The sequence below is a fragment of the Lolium rigidum genome, chromosome 7, assembly GCF_022539505.1.
Source record: "Lolium rigidum isolate FL_2022 chromosome 7, APGP_CSIRO_Lrig_0.1, whole genome shotgun sequence".
Lineage (NCBI taxonomy): Eukaryota > Viridiplantae > Streptophyta > Magnoliopsida > Poales > Poaceae > Lolium > Lolium rigidum.
In genome coordinates this window covers 1,780,426-1,798,087 of record NC_061514.1, presented here as the reverse complement: position 1 = coordinate 1,798,087, position 17,662 = coordinate 1,780,426, and the positions used below count along the sequence as shown (strand labels likewise).

Genomic DNA, 17,662 nt, shown 5'->3' with positions numbered 1-17,662 from the left:
GGCCCTCGAAAAGGTGCGGGCGCCGCCAAGGAGGAAGGTGCCGGCGTCCAAACACCCGTCAGCAACCGCGGGCGCTGGTAACCCACCGCCGAAGAAAGGGAAGGCGACTGGGACCCGCCGCGCGTAGCCTCCGCCGCCGCCTCCACCAATGAACCATCCGCCACCTCCGCCTCCGTCCGCCGACCCATCCGCCGTGCATAGGGTGTTCGAGGAAGTGCCGGAGAGGTAAAGAACACTTCTTTTTATCGAATTTTAGTTTAGATGCATACATAGCCGGAGAACCATGAATTTTATTGCAATGTAGAGTCGATGATGATGCTTTCATGGAGGCAATGAATGTTGGATCTTCGTTTGTGAATGATGACACCGTTGAGGCATGGGAGGAATATGAGGATATCGATGAGGAAGGAGAAGGGTTAATTGAACCGCGTCCTCCCGGTCGGTCGGCAAACTACACCATAGCGGAGGACAAGTTGCTTTGCAAGACATGGTTGACAATTGGAACGGATCCAACAACCGGCACCTATCAAACAAGAGATACATATTGGATGAGGATGAAGGAGTACTTCAACGCCAACAACACAAGTGGGAACGAGCGGAGCATGCGTTCTCTTCGGTCTCGTTGGTCGGGCATCAACACCGATTGCCAAAAGTGGGCGAGCGTGCAAGCCAATGTTGATGTCATTAACCCAAGTGGCACAAATGAGATATATAGGGTAAGCAATTCTACTACTTTATTGATCATCTCTACGCATGGTTATTGTTCATATGGCTCGTCTATTCTCTTTTGCTTGCTTTGTAGAACTCTATGAAGTGTTAGATTCTTGGCAAGACATTCACCATACATCATTGCTATGAAGTGCTAGGAAATGAAGAAAAGTGGAAGACCCGCTGGAAATTGGATGCGGCAACCATGGCTGCCAATGAAACCAGTGAAGCAACAATCATCAATGATGATGATTCAAGTGACGAAGGCAAGAAGAGAAGATCCACTCCTCACTCGGTTAACAATGCAAGGAGGAATGTGCTTGGTAGGAATACCGCCAAAGATATGAAGGGGAAGAAGGCCGGAGATGATGACATTGCCATTGCTATGGAAAGAATTGCAAATGCTAGGTTGCAAGCAATTAAAGATAGGAATGTGGCAAGAAACTTGGAGAAAAAGGCTATGGGTGCTATGGAGGCTCGGCGAGCCGCTTTGGAGGAGAGGCTAGGCGCCAACAAGGAGATGAAGTTGGCTTTGGAGGAGAAGAAGAAAGCCAATGAGGAGCATCTACGCCTAGTGGAGGAGGACAGGAAGTTCTTCTTGATGGATACTTCCCACATGGATGAAAGGCAAAAGGAGTACATCAACCTTGCTCGCGACGAAGTGTTGGCCAAGAAGAGATTATTGGTGGCCAACATGAACACACCCACGACCGGCATGTTTGGAGGAGGCATGGGAGGCATGGCCGGTATGGGAGACATGGCCGCCATGGGAGGCATGGCCGGCATGGGAGGCATACCCGCCATGGGAGGCATGGCCGGCATGGGAGGCATACCCGCCATGGGAGGCTTTGGGGGCATGGATGGCATGGGAGGACCAAGCTATGGAGGAATCTTCGGAGGGACTATGAGAGCATCGGTGAGTGGTGTGTATGGAGCCATGGGAGACCACCGGGAGCATTCGTGGCCTCTATGGATCCTACTATTCCTCCTTCAAGCCAAGGTGTCGATGAAGAAGAAGCAAAAGATGACGATGATTTGGAAAATGCGGAAGTGTGAGATTCTATCTTGCATTTGTGATATGCAAATTGTGTGTTGTACTTTGTGTCCATTTGAACCATATGTTGTATGTAGTTATTGAACTACGTCATATTGTGTGTGTTTCTTGAACTATGATGTGTGTGTTGCACTTTGTGTCGATTTGAACTATGTTAGATCATTTGTTTCATGATTTATGTGAGTATTTGATCTTATTGAATGCATAGTAGTGTATCAAAGTTTTTTTCCACCGGCGCGCGTGCTGTATTTTGGAGCGCCCGGCGGAGGAACATTTTTAGCGCCCGCGCTGTATTTTAGCGTCTCCGGTGGGGAAAAATTCAGCAGCGCGCGGTAAACGTTTACAGTGCGGTCACTGCGACATATAGCGCGTCAAAATATAGTGCGCCTGTTGAAGATGCTCTTATATCCTATAAGTTGTGGTTTTATGAAACATAATCCTTCCGTTATTGTTTTGCAAAACCCTAGCCCAGTGATTGTTGTTAGCGGAAATTTGCTTTTTGATTTTCGTGTGACTTGTTTTAGCACTATTCTGTATTTACTGTAATTTACTATTCATCCTTAGGAACCATTTGACCCTTCCAACCAATTAAACAAAGGACTTTTGCCTTGTTATATCTGCCTTAATTTATACATGTGCACACACATGAACCTTCACCATCGTATAAGTCCATCTCTATATCTTGTTCTGTGCGTGGTAAAGGACTCTTGGAAGAAATCTCTACCGTGATCTAGAGCCTTTTCACATTCGGACTAGACCAAGAAAAATGGGACCTGTAGCTTTTATCCTTTAAGAAGCAATGTCAACAACGTACGTCGATCGATCGTCTGCAATCTGCAAGAGCAACCTTTTCACTTTCGGTGACGCCAAATGGCTGGCCTGATAGTGTTATTTTTTTCTGCTATACCGACAAGAGAAAAAATAAATACTTTGCAAACGAACTAGACAAGTCATGCTTAACTACTCGAACGGTACTGACACTTTTATCTTAATAATGTCCTCCCTCTCTTTTTGCAAGGCCACATGCATACCTACTTGTATGATCCGTGCAATGTCTTCCTGTAGGCGTGGCGCTTGCCTGCCTGCAACGTCCTGCAAGTACAGACGTACCGTGTCAACGGTTACGGCTGACGGAAAACCGTCTGTTTAGACTGAAACATCACTGTCCTCTCCGTCTTCTATTTTCTGTACGATACAACGGAGTATCCGCCAGATCACAGGCTAGCTGCTGGCTACTAAAGTAAGTATTAATAAGGCTTTATGTACTATTTAAAAAAATCAAACCATGTAAACTTTGTCCAAGTTTTTATAAAAATATATTAACATGTAAAATACAAACCCAATATTACTAGATGCATCATTAAATATATTTTCCTATTTTATATCTATAAAATATCACAACTGTTCATAGATTTTTTCTATAAATTTGCTTAAATTTTACTTAGCTTGATTTTTTGGAAAAACAAAATTCATTGGAACGGAGAGAGTATTTTTAAACAAAGAGCTCTATTACAATCTATTAATTAGGAATAGAGAAATACTTGATTAATCACAAAAACCATGCAAGAACTATTACAACATGAATGCATACCGGTGCCCAATGCCAAAAAAAAAAAAACTCCACGACTGCCCCGAGAGGCCAGCAAGTAATTGATCTGATGGAATATACTGAGTTTTTCTGTCCTTAAGTTCCTTCACTTTAGATGTATGGGACACTTTTCACATGGTGTACTAGATCGCAAAAGTTTTTGAACAGACTAGATGGCAAAAGTCAGAAGTTGGAAACTCTACATGCTTATCGTACAAGTAACAAGGCTGTGTTGCCACGTCGCGAGCTGGCTTAATTGTCGGATATAGTTGCATATACTTTTTGTTCATCTTTTCTTTAGCGATTTTGTTTCAGATAATGTTACAGCGAAGACTTACACTGATAGTTAACCGTAGAGGAAAATTCAGGAAAACGCATGAGCACACGTTGAAGAGAGACAAAAACAACTCCGTCAGAACATGTCAATTGCTCCTATTAATTGGAGTTGGCAATTGTACTATCTAGCACGCGCAACGGAGAATCCACCATGATCTCGTTGACTGGCCATGGAAACTTTGATTGAGCGCCACACGATTTTTGCTGCCGATCCGGGGTTTGAGATGGATTCACCGCTAGATTCTTAGCTTTTGGTGATCTTTTAATATGCATCTATTCTTTTACAATATAAAAAATTAAGCACCACATGAAGTTTCTATTTTGTTTTCCTAGGATACATCAAGAAACGGTGTACTATTTCTACGAACTGCCAACGGCTATGTGGTCGCACAGAATTTCCTTGCCAATAACTTTGTCTAGAGATTGTACGGATTTTTTCAAGGTGAAAATTCAAGATCTAACTCTTGTTTAGATCAGGCGACGATGGTGATTGTGTATTGTTTTGTTTTTGTAGATGTCGCTCTTGGAGACCATTCCAAAGTCGGTGTTGCTAATGGTGGTGGATTTACATGCTGCTGCAAATTACGATTGCCACAACGTGTTCTTTTCTTTTCTTTCTTGTGGTTTTTTTGGGGTTGTGCATCTTTGGTGTTTGATCGATGCTAGACATTTTTTGGTGTGGATGTCAGATGTAATTGGTATCTATTTAATATTAATATAGTTTCTTTATCGAAAAAAGAGTTAACCACCTATTAGTATGGCTTTGGGCTTATGGACAAAAACAAATGACACGCCTTATCTAGCCTTGTACAACAAAGAGATGGAAGACAAGCCGAACACATATATAGTAGAACCAGGAGTACATGGGAACCCATCTTCATGCGCCAAGGGGGGGGGGCAGGAAGTGGACGACAAAACTCAGTCGAACATCATAAAGGCATTGTCTAGGATGCATCACCGATAGTGTATGTTGTGCCCATAGGTTCATGCCTTGAGCAGAGTCCAACACCATAGCAATGTGTCGCTACTAAGCCTCGCCAATGAGAACGGAAGGCCAACACATCAAGTTATCATAACAAGGACTTGAGGGGCAACCCATCACATAACCCAAAGATGGGAAGACACCAACCACCACAACCTATTGCCCTCATGCTTGAGTAGGAGAAGGTTTAGCTTGGTCGGGTATATGAAAAATGACTTCAAGGAGGATACAACACCCACAGATGTTGCCCTGGTCAGCATGAGCAACTGTCGAGGATAGATTTTGTCCCGCCCTTGACTATAAAATCCAAAGATCGCCGGAGCAGAGGTAGACAGAAGACAAAGAAGTATATGCTCGGCCATGAGCCTATGACCACCACCACAAAGATGGTAGTTGCATGTCCTCACCTACGAAGGAAGATGCCAACAACCACCCCCGCTCCGCCAACAAACGCCGGCCTCACCACTCAACACAAGAGACACACTGTCCAACTTCGGTTCTGGCACTACGTAGACCACAGTGAAAGAAACCCCATACCGGCTACGAGTAGTTCACCATAGGTCGGGACCGACGCCACCCTCCATCTAACCATCCAACAAGCCACATCATGGGTCAAGACGACCATATTTGTGTGAATGAGGGATTTCACTGCCACCGAATGGAGCTTCATTAGCCTCACAACAGTGAGAGGGGCCATAACACCATGCAACCAGGATTCCCACATTTGCGCCAACACGCCACCTTGTAAGAAGATGATCTCGTTGTCGCTACACAGACTTAATTTTCCGGACATTGCCCTATGTTGGTGGAGAGGGGATGAGATGAGAGAAGGATAGATTTTGGTGGAAGGCCAAGATTATGCTAGTGTTGGCTGAGAGAGGAACGATGCAGGGACCAAATGATGGGGTTTCATCTTGAAAGCTCCTAACCTTAAAAACATGTTCACATTAAAATTAAAATCATCATAAAACACAATATTCCCCTTAAGTCGGTAATAAAAAATGTACTTCCGTACCCGAGAGAACACACTCTTTGAAGAGAAAATGGACCTATCATGCACGTCTTTTATCCTTCAGTGCGTTATGTTAGTGAGAACACAATTTAACACACACGAGATGAACTACCATGTACGATAATGGTGTAAAATGGAAAAGAGGAGTAGGCCACAAATACCTCGAAGATAGAATATATGTAACCCTTTTTTTTGCTTGTGGATGTACCTCGCTGATGGCCGCTTGGTATATGTGATGAAACCGTCAACTTTCTCGGATGCATGTTAAAGGGGGAACACAGATAGGTGGAGGATGAAGAAGGGGGTGATGAGCATGCCTGTACAAAATAGTCATACATCAAATAATGACGAATATAAGTCCACTTCAACGTTCGTACCCCTTTGGGTGAAGGAGAGATATAGGGATGTTTCATAATGGGGTAAAGGTGGAATGAAATGTCATGGTTACGTTCCACTGTAATAGAACTGCTCTATTCTCTTTTTGGTTTGGACAAAAAAGGGCAATGGAATGGCTCCATTTCATGTTTGGTTGGGACAAAAAAAAAGTGGAATGGAATGGCATTTTATTCACCTCTTTCATAGCCATGGTGAGTTTGCCTCTAACATGCAACACCATAGCAATCAAAATTTATGTGGCATCTTGTTTGTATTTTCAGCAATAAGCACTATGAAATATATACGCATAATCATAGCATAAAACATAACACACATTGCAGAAAACACACAAAAAATGAGCTCCCTAATCATCACTTTCCTTTTATTCATCCCCTTTTCCATCTAGATTGCGTGTATTCTATCATAAATAACTACAATACACGTATTATCCAAATAATTATATGGATAATGAGTAAGACATCACAATATTTCCTAGAATGCATGAACAAAACATGTTGAAAAAATGGGGCAACAACATATATCACCATGCATTGCTAAGCATTTCATAGATTAGTCCATAATTGATCTATTTTGAATCAAAATCGGAGTGGGGAACAGCTAAACAGTGAAGGGTAGCACATGTTCTTCTAACCTTGCAAAATCGGAGAGGAAGGAGGCAAGGTTGAAGCGACTAGGAGCGGCCATCAGATTCTCACCGCTGATGCACCTAATTGTCACCGACATGCATGATTCCCATCGCCGCCCCTGCGAGCACGGCCAAAGCCCTTGGTTCCCGCGACTGCCACCGAGCCTGCTGCCATGTTAGCCACCTCCTTGCCTGGTTTCAGACACTGTCACCTCACATGTTTCGGCTGCTGCCGCGCCGCGTGCTGGAGAGAGGAGGAGGGGGGGATGGAGAGACAAGAGAACAAGAGAGAGTGCGGGTCGGTGTGGTTTGGCCAGTTTTTTTATCGATTGGTCAGCGATGTTTAGCTAGCGGATCCACTAGGTTCCACCGATCCGGTGGAACTAGTGCATCTAGATCTAGGGGATATTCTCTTCAGAGGAATCAATTGGTTCCATTCCTCCTCCATAATAAACACAAGAATTGGCTCTAGCTGTGGAACTTTTCCATTACATTTCACTTTATCTCATTAATTACCAATATCCAATTTGAAAAGCTTGAACTTTTATCTGCCCAATTTTTCAATTTGAGAAAATTAGCCACACTTTTCATGTAGTTACATGACTAACGAAATATGTATTGTGGAGATTATTAGAATAAAAAACAATTCGTTGAGAAATACCGTTAAAAAAAGTTTGGCAGAAACATGTTGCTGCAACAACTGACGCCCAGACGGTTGGGACTTGGGTTGACCTCGCTGGCCGCAAAGCCTGCGCTCCAACGCTTCTTGGCATCTTCCACCATTTGTTTTCCATCTTCCAATGTGTTTGACCGACCAAGAAATTAACCACAGCCGCCCAAGCGGGCAAGTAACACGCAGAGAGAGAAACCTTCACGCCAAACAGTAAGCAGAGAGTGAAGTTTGAAAAGGGAAGATGTGCCAAGGATCATCTGTGGGCCCAGCCGGTTGGTACGTACCACACGTACGGACGTGCCGTGGCGGCCGAGACCCAGATCAATGGCGCCACGTTGGCGACTGCTACCATTCTCAACTTTATATAATGGTATTTCCTACCGTATGAAACCCAGTTATATACAGATAATCAATCAGGCCAGTAGCTACGTACGCGCACTGGATCGTACACCGTGTGTCCGTGTGGAGAGATTGGAGGACCGGCTCGCAGGGTCAGCTCCTCCATCGGCTATCTCTCTCTCTCTCCCTATCTACCTGCCTATATATGAGGCCACCTCTCCTGGTTACAAGGGGTCATCAGCTATTCAGCTCCTTCTTCAACCTCTCAACGGCGCCTCTCCTCGAGCTATTCCCGCTCCAGCTAGCTCTCCCTGGCTCCCTCCTACTTTGCCTGCTAGTACTACCAAAACCTAGCTAGCTAGCTCCTTGGCCGGAGCTGCGCGCTAAGTTTGGGCAGCACCTTCTTCAGGTGAGATTTCATTTTGCTTTCAACTGTGTTTGCTTGCGATGTTCTTGTTCAAGGTCGTTTTTTGTTTTTGTTTTTCTGTTTGCATCTTTTCTCTCCCATCCCAGTACCTACTTTGCATGAGAGAGAGAGAGAGAGGTGATGTTCTTAAGTTCTTTGCATGCATGCTTTGCTTCCTCTTCGATCTCTGCTCGCTGTTCGTCTTAGTTTCATTTTCCTCCGAGAAGACACTGATTCTTGTGGTTTCTTGCGTGCGAATTAGTCGCTCCTTGTTGATTAGCTCCGGCTAGTGCTGTTAAGCGACGCAGATTAGAGGAGAGCTTGTGGGCTTCAGCGTCTGTCTATATATGGCTAAATATCAAGCAAACTACGAATTTGGATTTCTTGTTAAATGCTCTTGGCTCCAAGTTCCAAGGTTCTTCTTCAATTTGGATATGTGGGAGGGAGTGGTATCCCTCAGCTAGCCTCCGTTTCCAGCTTTTCTTGTCCTTGACCAAATCATGGCAAGAAAGTTCATGTGGTTCTAGGCGCCTCAGCTAGCTGCCTAGACGCCACAGCGAGAAATATTACTCTACCACATAAGCTACGACTAATCGATCTCTCGAACCTCCTCCTCCTTACTTCACAATCCATAATATTTTTTTCCGTCGAATATTTCTGCTTGCAACATGCAATTAGTGCCGTCGTCCTTGTGTGCCCTTGTTAAGACGAGTCTCCCCGTCATGTCCCAATCTTAAATTAGTTGCATAGTACTGTTCAACGTACACCGGCGTCAATTATACAATATGGCTGCAGCTAGCAGCTGGTGGTGCGTCAGCCATCTCCACGATCTGATATGTTACCAACGGCCCAAACTAATTTCTTGCAGTTGGAGAAGAAGCCAGCAGCTGCGAGCAATGAGGGCGGACATGGGAGATCAGAGGAGGTCAAGGCATGGCCATTTCAAAGCTGTTGGTTTCGGAGCAGCAGCAGGAGGAGGAGCACAACATGTAGAGCATGATCAGGAGAAGCTCAAGGATAAGAAGCTGGACATGAGTGGTTTGTCCATGGACACCATCCCACACATCACCATGTCTCTCGGCCACATCACCACCTTGGACCTCTCCAACAACAATCTCGAGGTATGCTTTGTTACCTTCTCTTGTGTCACAACTCACAACTCACAAGTCACGACTATGTTTTATTTGCTTCTTCCACAGTTCTTCTCATCTGATAGTTGTATCAAAGTATCAGCAAGACCTTGTCTTGTCAGTTTGCATCCATTGTTTTCTCATCCTTGTCTCTTCTTTCGTCTGTGGCAAGAGCGTATCTCGAAACGGCAGCGCCATTTTTTTTTTCTTGCTTGCAACATATATAGTGATAAGTTAACTTCAAGATAAGCATAGCCTATTATTAACACATGAAGGCTCTGTCATGTACACCATGGCAATCTTTTAGTACTCAACTGGACTATATATAGTATCACCAGTGGCAATCTTCTATGTTCTTTCACTCTGTCTCAAAACTATAATACATCATGATGTCTACGTCCTAAAGCATTTTCCCTGAGCATATGCCCCTTGACAGCCTCGCGGGCTCACGTCCTCACATGATCAATCTTTTTTTTTAACTGCAGAGCATTCCAGAGTCAATGATCGCGCGGCTGCTGAACGTGGTGGTCCTGGACGTGCGATCCAACCAGCTCAAGTCGCTACCCAACTCCATCGGCTGCCTCTCCAAGCTCCGCATCCTCAACGTCTCCGGCAACCTCCTCGAGTCCCTGCCGTCCACCATCGAGGAATGCCGGTAAGCACACCGTCACAGTTCTCGCAAACTCACTCACCATTTCGCCAGCAACACCAGTCGAGTAGACCAGAAAACTTAGCTAGGAATTTTTTGACTAACCTGTGGGACGCTGGCATGTGTGCAGTGCGCTGGAGGAGCTGAACGCCAACTTCAACCAGTTGACAGGGCTGCCGGACACGCTGGGCTTCGAGCTCCACAACATCCGCAAGCTCTCTGTCAACTCCAACAAGCTCGCCAGCCTCCCCTTCTCCACAAACCACATGATATCGCTGCGGGCCCTTGACGCCCGCCTCAACTGCCTCCGCTCACTCCCGGATGGCCTCGAGAACCTTGTTAACCTCGAGGTGCTCAACATCAGCCAGAACTTCCACTTCCTGCGGGAGCTTCCATACGGCTTGGGCCTCCTCATCTCGCTCCGGGAGCTCGACATTAGCTACAACTCCATCTCCGTGCTCCCGGACTCCATGGGCTGCCTCGCCAAGCTCAACAAGTTCAGCGCCGTGGGGAATCCGCTTGTATGCCCGCCCATGGATGTCGTTGAGCAGAGCCTCGATGCCATGCGAACCTACCTCAGCTCCAGGATGAACGGCACCGGCGTCAACGCCAAGAAGAAGAAGGGGTGGCTGCCCAGGCAGCTGCTCAAGTATAACACCTTCTCCGACAGGATGAGTAGTATGACGCCTGGTCGCAAGGGTGTTATGACGCCTGGTCGCAAGAGTGTTATGACGCCTGGTCGCAAGAGTGTCCATGACAACTCGGAGGGATTCTTGATGTCAGATTACCATTCGCTCAACGGGGTCGGGTCGCCGGGGTTTCTCTCTATGCTATCACCGCGGCGGCTCTTCTCGCCTCGGAGGAATTCGCCCAAGCATCATTAAGCGTGACCCACGTTTGTTTCCTGTTTGCTCCTAGAAGTATTCAGATGGAATGATTGTAGGTTCTGCTGTTTCTGCAGGTGTGTACAAATGTCTGTTTCTGCAGATGCGTACATATGTGAAGAGGTGTATATACAATAATGTATTGTAGAACGATAGGGCATTGCTGCACACAAAAACTAAAAAGGGTGGTTTATTTTCCTACTGTATTTTTCTTCATTCGCTACTAATGCTTTTGTAGTGAAGTGTACTTTGAGCAGAAAATTGTAATCCTCTAGTTGTTGACTGAACATAAAGTTTGAGAGTTTGGAGTATTTACTGCCCACTTTGGTAAACCAAAACTTGAATATTTAAGATGGCAATATCAGAATACAATGTCTCTGCTGACTACAACGATGAAAATTGACATTTTTTGTTATCTATCCACACAAAGGATTGTGATACTCAATTAGTTAAAACTTCTCTGAACTTATGTGTTCATTTAGTCAACTTTGAGCAACCAACAATCAACATAGCAGGTAGTTACCTCCATGGTGTCTCCTCGAAGAAAAGAGGCCCTCAGTGCTGGCTAAAATAGCCCCGAATCATCCAAGACTAAAGATGTAAATTCTGACTGAACATTTTATCAACTGAGTATATTAATTGCTGAAGCAGTGGATCCAAGACTGAAATTTTCCACTCTGTATTATTTGCTATTCCAATATACCAGTACCTCCGTTTCTGAAACAGGAAGGATCAGTTGATCCAAGACTGAAACAGCCAAGCAGGTATCAACATTACATGGCCGCAAAATATGCGATTCCAATGCTACTAATGCCAAACCACGACACCAAAACTAGCAGCGAGAACAAAGCTGGGTGGTATCCCAAGTTTGATGATCCTCTCACAGATGGCGCAACAAACAGGATTGGAAATACTCTTCAGTCATTTGCAAAGCTTTAGCTTCCTGAAGAATGAAGCAACCTGTGACTTTGGGCAGGGTGCCGTCGCTATGCAAGTCGGGATGTTCTCTGGCTGCTCTATCCACAGCTTGTGCCGGACACCAGCTGCTTCCAGCTTCTCGGCCAGGTTCTTCAGCATTGTCTCCCCTTTCACCTCCAGTGTTACCTATTTACAGAAAGTTCTCCAGGTCAAAACAAGGATTAATGCAACTATCTATAATAATAATACCCCATCAGGGCGTAACAAGAAAGTATTGAATTCAGGGTAAAACTACTCAAGTTTAAACTTTTGTCCTCGATCATGAAGGGCCTATTAAGCACTGGTACAAAATAGTTTCATTTTGTGTTTCTAAATTTGTTTCATGGACTAGGACCATCTAATAACATCACAAGCATCTTCTCTGGTGGAGAGGTTACTACTGCCAGTCAGAGATTTTCCAACTTCCAAGACGTCCTAGGACCATCTCGCTGTTTAAGGCTTTGTAGTTTCTGTCAGGAAGCAACTCCAAGCTGAATGACGCCATGAACTAATCAGACAGCTCACCTATATGGGAAAAACGATATGCAAACACCATACTGTCGTTCGAGAGAATGCGCGACACAATGCTGAAGATGGCAGAAAAGCGTAAGGAAACACAAAGCTGGTGTGAGGCAAAACGTCGAACATGCCTTGTGCATGCGGTCGAGGTTGTCGGGCGCGCAGTAGGCGGCGGTGTCCGGGTGGTCGCGGTGCGCCCAGACGGCGGCCACGGCGGCGTGGCACCCCTGCGCCACCACGCTGCCCATCGGCCAGGCGTCCGCCAGGTCGCGCCGCAGCACCACGTACTGGGCCACCACGTCCTCGGCCTCCTTCCTCGCTTCCTCGCCGACGGCCGAGGACGTCGCTGCCTCCGGCGTGGATGCGGCAGCAGCGCTCATGCTGGCTCGCGCCGGGGTTCTGAGGATGGGGATCCTAGCGAGGCCTGGGAGGAGAGAGGCGGCGCTGGGGAGCGTGCTTGCAATCGGGGACGGCAAGCGAAGGGGAAGGAGAGACAACATGGCGGTCAGATTACCGGCGCAAATTGGGCCTAGAAGCAGCAAGCAAGGCCCAAGAACGTTTTCTCTGTACGGCGTCTCTTTTCTTCCTCCTCCCCACCTACAGCTGCCGCCGACGCCTCAGTCTCCATCCCCGCCTCCGCCTCCCGCTTCCATCCTTTCCCCTTCTTCCTCGCCCACAGGACACAGCGCTGGTGTCTCTACCCCGTCCGAGCCTTTGGCTATTTTGTCTCCTTGGCTCCTTCCAATTTGAGGTATGAGCTAGGTTTGCTTCTGTCCAGCGAGCAAGCGATTCTCGTACTGTAGCTAAATTAATCCCGCTAGGGAAGGGGCCTTCACAAATTTCACCATCTAGATTCGCCTCTGGTACCAGGAGGTAGTCGGGAGAAGACAAGATGGTGTTCGGACAGTTGGTGATCGGGCCACCAGGCTGCGGCAAGACCACCTACTGCAACGGCATGTCCCAGTTCCTCTCCCTCATCGGAAGGTACTCCATTACTGCCACCTTGCTCTGAACCCATGCTCTGAACGAGCTACTACTCCATCATCACAAGCTGCTTTCCTCGCTTCTAGTGCTTTTTTTATTATTTTGCAATGCTTGGACTGTTGCTTTGTTCAGTTCAGTGTATTAGTGCAAACTTTGTGAGATGTATAGCTTTCCTTGCATGACTGTGCTCCCAGTGTTACCCGTTCCGGTGTTTACAGACCTTTCCCTCTTGCAACTGTGCCAATTATTGTCTTCCTAACTAACAAGGTTCTCTGCTTGATTGTTGGTTGCAGGAAAGTTTCGGTGATTAATCTCGATCCGGCGAACGATGCGTTGCCGTATCCTTTGCTCTTTGAGTCTTAAAATTATACTGCTTCCCCCGTGTTTGTTTACCATGTGTTACCATTGTATTCTGCAGTTTGACTCAAAATGTGTTCTTGACAGTGCTACCTAGATATGAATGTGCCATCAACATTGAGGACCTCATAAAACTTAGCGATGTCATGTCTGAGCATTCGCTTGGTCCTAATGGAGGTTGAACCACTGTTCAAGAATAAAGCGTACTGGTTTGGTCTCTATGCTTACTCATGTTGTGCTGTTGATATCTTTGTCAGGGCTTGTGTATTGCATGGATTACTTGGAGAACAATATTGACTGGCTTGAAGAAAAGTTGAAACCTCTTATTGAAGGTGAGTGCAGACTGCCTTTCTCTAATACAATCCTTCGGCTGTAAGGCCCTTATTGAACATATTTTAGAGTAGCCATGTCTACTGGATACCAAAACAGGATATACCCAGTTCGATCCATAACTAAAGTACCACATCTATTCTGACATTGAAGTGCTCGGAAGCAGTAGCGGAGCCAGGAGTACAAAGTTGTGATGTTAAATATATGAAGTTTTTGCCAAAATGTTGACTACACAACAGCCACGTGGCTCCCCCATTGCTTGAAAGTAGACTGAAGTGAAGAACCTTTCCAGAAAATTACGGAACCATCGTTGTGCATTTTTTGATAGATAAACTACTAAGTGGACATTACCTCCTGAGCTGCTTTTTAAATTGTCAACTCACCTTGCTGTTACCTTGGAGGGAACCTTCTTTCTTATTCCAACTTAGAAATGTGAATCATCTTGGGCCCAGATTGTAATATTCGACTTTTTATTGAGCTATCCTTTGAAACATTAAAATGATAGTTGAGGACTATCGGGCAGCTACACATCAATACTGTGCAGCTTGTATTATTTTCCTTTATGACTAGCTGAAGGTTCCTGGTTACTGCAGATCACTATCTGCTATTTGATTTCCCGGGGCAAGTGGAACTTTTCTCCCTTCACACGAATGCAAGGAACATCATCAATAAACTCATCAAAAAGCTAAATTTGCGGGTACATTTGTTTTTTCAAATTTATTATTGTGCTAATAAATTGCATTAACCACTCTTTCTTGGTATTATATTATGCAGCTGACTGTTGTGCACCTTGTTGATGCCCATTTATGTTGTGACCCTGGGAAGTATGTGAGTGCTTTGCTGCTTTCACTATCAACAATGTTACACTTGGAGCTATCGCACATCAATGTTTTGTCAAAGATTGACCTCATTGAGAACTATGGAAATTTAGGTATTGTGCCTGTCTCATTGTCTGGCTAATTTTAATTGACTAAATGTTTCTACTGTAGTTGGTACTGATTTTCTTATTCTCAGCGTTCAACCTTGACTTCTACACTGATGTGCAAGACCTGTCCTATTTGCAAAACCATCTTGATCAAGATCCTCGTTCTGCTAAGTACAGGTAATTTGACAGAAACCACCTAATTTCAATACCTCAGCAAGGCGTGCATGCAATCTGTGCTGTGCCTATTGAAAGCCACAAACCAGTCCAGGCTTGATAATATTCATTTAACAGTTACTGCTTTAGTTGGTATGTTCAATTCACTTAAATGAAATACAAACACAGTGCTTACTACAATTATGTTCCCATTTTGATTGAAAAATATTCTTAAGCTACAATTAATGTTCTTGCATGAAATTGTATAGCTCTCCCTGTTCAGATAAGATAGTGATCTAATGTAGTAATGTGCTTAGACAGTTAGACTCAGAAGTGCTAGATGACCTCATGCATCGTCAGTAAATTGCAGATGCTGTATCAAATATTCAAATGTCCTGAGGCCTTAAATGTGGTAGCCTTTATATCATTCACGACAAAACCTGTATTGTTGGTGATCTTATTATACTTACATTGTGTTAACCATGACTTGCTATTTTTACACTTTGGGTTATTTATAACATTCTTTTTAAATTTGCTGACAGGAAACTTACGAAAGAGCTATGTGATGTGATTGATGATTTTAGCTTAGTCAATTTTACAACTTTGGACATCCAGGTATGTATTGGAAAGACTCGATTATTCCAACTCTCAGTTCCATGTTGTCTTGATTCTTACAACTTTTGCCTCCAGGACAAGGAAAGTGTGGGTAATCTTGTGAAGTTGATTGACAAGAGCAATGGCTATATATTTTCAACTATAGACAGCAGTGCTGTCGAGTTTAGCAAAATTGCAGCTGCACCTCTTGACTGGGATTACTACAGATATCCTTTACTATGTCTTCTACCAACTTATGCAACAATCTTTTGTGCATTACTTATATGATACCTTTAATGTTGGAGAAAGCGCACTATTTAAATCACCTGTCTGGTATGTATAGGCATATTGCAGCTCCTGTCGTTTTACATTCCATAAAGGTGTGGCTAGTTAACTTTTACATGTTATATGGTTACTACTACCTCCATTCCAACATATAAGGTGTGCAGATTTGTCTTTGACCATGAATTAATCTTTGTATATAAGAAATATTTGATATAGCATTGGTATCATTAGGAAGTATTTGACAATACAAATCTAGCAATATCAATCAATTATATACTATATAATCGAGATATTGTTGCTTAATTCATTTGGTCAAAGTTTGTCTTGGAATGTGCGCGTGTCTTATTCATAGGAACGGAGGGAGTAGATTGCAATTCAGAGAATTTAATATTCTAGCTCAATATATAGGTGTGGTACTGCTAGAATTTTACACTGTGGACCTGCTATTTTTATTGGCCATCAAATGCTCATCCCAAGTACCTGTACGCTAATTTTTCCTTAACACGTGGTTACAACAGCAGCAGTGCAGGAGAAGTACATGAAAGACGATGAGGTCGTGGAGAAAACAAGCAGGATGCAATGAGGTCGATGCTCTTTGGTGCCAGCTACTGATTAAACATGTCACTGTGGCGTATACCGATGGCTTTTGTTTACTATGACAATGTGGGATTGCTTACACCTAGTTGTAGGTGTTGTTTGGAGTTGCTTGCTAGTCTCTGGATGTGTAGGGTTCTGCCATCATCTTTGTGGTGAAGATATGGTAAGCCGTGAAACTATATGCCAAGGTGTACTTGTTTCTCTTGACTTGCTGATCTCTAGTAGTTGTGTAGGGTTAGTAAAAACTTCCAGTTCAGCAGTACCCGTACCTTGATGATTTGGCTCGGTCATATGTTGTATGCTCCACAACTCCAACATAGCTTCCTTGTTTGTTAGTAGGTGTATAATGAACCTATTACGTGCCTTGATGATTTGGCTCATACGTACTCCGTACATATGAACCTATTATAGAAAATGCCTAAAAACAAAATTGAAAACTGTAACAAAAATCAGAAATAAAATTTTGCGTGTATATATGGATATACTATGTTTGCACATTATTTTTCGTTGAAAAATACCATTTTATGTGGTTTGTGTAAAAAAACAAAATAATAAAATGTCGCATGATAGTTATGTCGAAGCATCAAAAGTTATCTTTTTACACAGGACACGGGAAATGTTACTCCCTCCGACCCATATTAGTTGCCACTAATACATATATATATCTAGACAAATTTTAATACTAGGTGCATCCATACTAGTGAAAGTAATATGAATTGGAGGGAGTAATTTTTTCTCTGAAATTTTCTGTATGAATATAGGATGTCTTGATGTAAATGCAAATTCACACAATAGTCCCTCCGCCACTGGCGCGTCTCCTCGTCACAGCCTGGATTGAGTTTATGCAGTGGATGGTGCAGGCGCTACATGCTGATAAACATGATATTCAAGAAGATTTACTTGCATACGAGATTGGGCAGCTTGCATCATTCTGATTTTTACTGCTGCCTTAGGTTAAAATGAAGAGACGTCATTCTACCAGCTTCAGGTTACTTACATGCTCCTGCAAAACTACAATGTGTACAAATATAGGGGTTCAGAATGCACGAATCATGTTTTATGGTGCTTATTCTATTTAATATTGCCGGAAGCCATTAGAAAAGCTGAGGCTGCTGGTAACACTAATTGTCATGTGAAGATTAAGATCGTTTTTCTGTTTTTATGTTCAGAGTTCCGACA

The 17,662-nt window shown here is 44.1% G+C and overlaps 3 protein-coding genes across 3 annotated transcripts; 2 read left to right on the top strand and 1 right to left on the bottom strand.

The window, feature by feature from the left end:
• Positions 1–7,955: 7,955 nt before the first annotated feature.
• On the top strand, positions 7,956–11,084 carry LOC124675155 (plant intracellular Ras-group-related LRR protein 1-like). Its single transcript, XM_047211225.1, has 4 exons — positions 7,956–8,122; positions 8,988–9,240; positions 9,735–9,904; positions 10,029–11,084. The coding sequence occupies exons 2-4, from the start codon at positions 9,016–9,018 to the stop codon at positions 10,780–10,782; spliced, it is 1,149 nt and encodes a 382-aa protein (XP_047067181.1). The 5' UTR covers positions 7,956–8,122; positions 8,988–9,015; the 3' UTR covers positions 10,783–11,084.
• A 335-nt stretch (positions 11,085–11,419) lies between these two features.
• LOC124679151 (putative peptidyl-tRNA hydrolase PTRHD1) lies at positions 11,420–12,758 on the bottom strand. The gene is made up of 2 exons (XM_047214961.1): positions 12,390–12,758; positions 11,420–11,886 (listed from the first exon to the last, which is right to left on the bottom strand). Exons 1-2 carry the CDS (start codon positions 12,756–12,758, stop codon positions 11,704–11,706), a joined length of 552 nt encoding a protein of 183 aa, XP_047070917.1. The 3' UTR covers positions 11,420–11,703.
• A 330-nt stretch (positions 12,759–13,088) lies between these two features.
• Positions 13,089–16,690, top strand: LOC124675026 (GPN-loop GTPase QQT1-like). Its single transcript, XM_047211088.1, has 10 exons — positions 13,089–13,242; positions 13,536–13,580; positions 13,697–13,776; positions 13,857–13,931; positions 14,523–14,626; positions 14,704–14,860; positions 14,944–15,031; positions 15,550–15,622; positions 15,698–15,828; positions 16,400–16,690. Exons 1-10 carry the CDS (start codon positions 13,151–13,153, stop codon positions 16,467–16,469), a joined length of 915 nt encoding a protein of 304 aa, XP_047067044.1. The 5' UTR covers positions 13,089–13,150; the 3' UTR covers positions 16,470–16,690.
• The last annotated feature ends 972 nt before the right edge of the window (positions 16,691–17,662 follow it).

Bases quoted from the DNA above. Each gene is read 5' to 3' on its own strand.
- LOC124675155 (XM_047211225.1), top strand. From the start codon at position 9,016: ATGAGGGCGGACATGGGAGATCAGAGGAGGTCAAGGCATGGCCATTTC. The intron at 9,241-9,734 runs GTATGCTTTGTT...TTTTAACTGCAG, and splicing joins TCTCCAACAACAATCTCGAG to AGCATTCCAGAGTCAATGAT. The intron at 9,905-10,028 runs GTAAGCACACCG...GCATGTGTGCAG, and splicing joins TCCACCATCGAGGAATGCCG to TGCGCTGGAGGAGCTGAACG.
- LOC124675026 (XM_047211088.1), top strand. From the start codon at position 13,151: ATGGTGTTCGGACAGTTGGTGATCGGGCCACCAGGCTGCGGCAAGACC. The intron at 13,581-13,696 runs GTATCCTTTGCT...AGTGCTACCTAG, and splicing joins CCGGCGAACGATGCGTTGCC to ATATGAATGTGCCATCAACA. The intron at 14,861-14,943 runs GTATTGTGCCTG...TCTTATTCTCAG, and splicing joins TGAGAACTATGGAAATTTAG to CGTTCAACCTTGACTTCTAC.
- LOC124679151 (XM_047214961.1), bottom strand. From the start codon at position 12,758: ATGTTGTCTCTCCTTCCCCTTCGCTTGCCGTCCCCGATTGCAAGCACG. The intron at 11,887-12,389 runs GCATGTTCGACG...TTCTGTAAATAG, and splicing joins ACCTCGACCGCATGCACAAG to GTAACACTGGAGGTGAAAGG.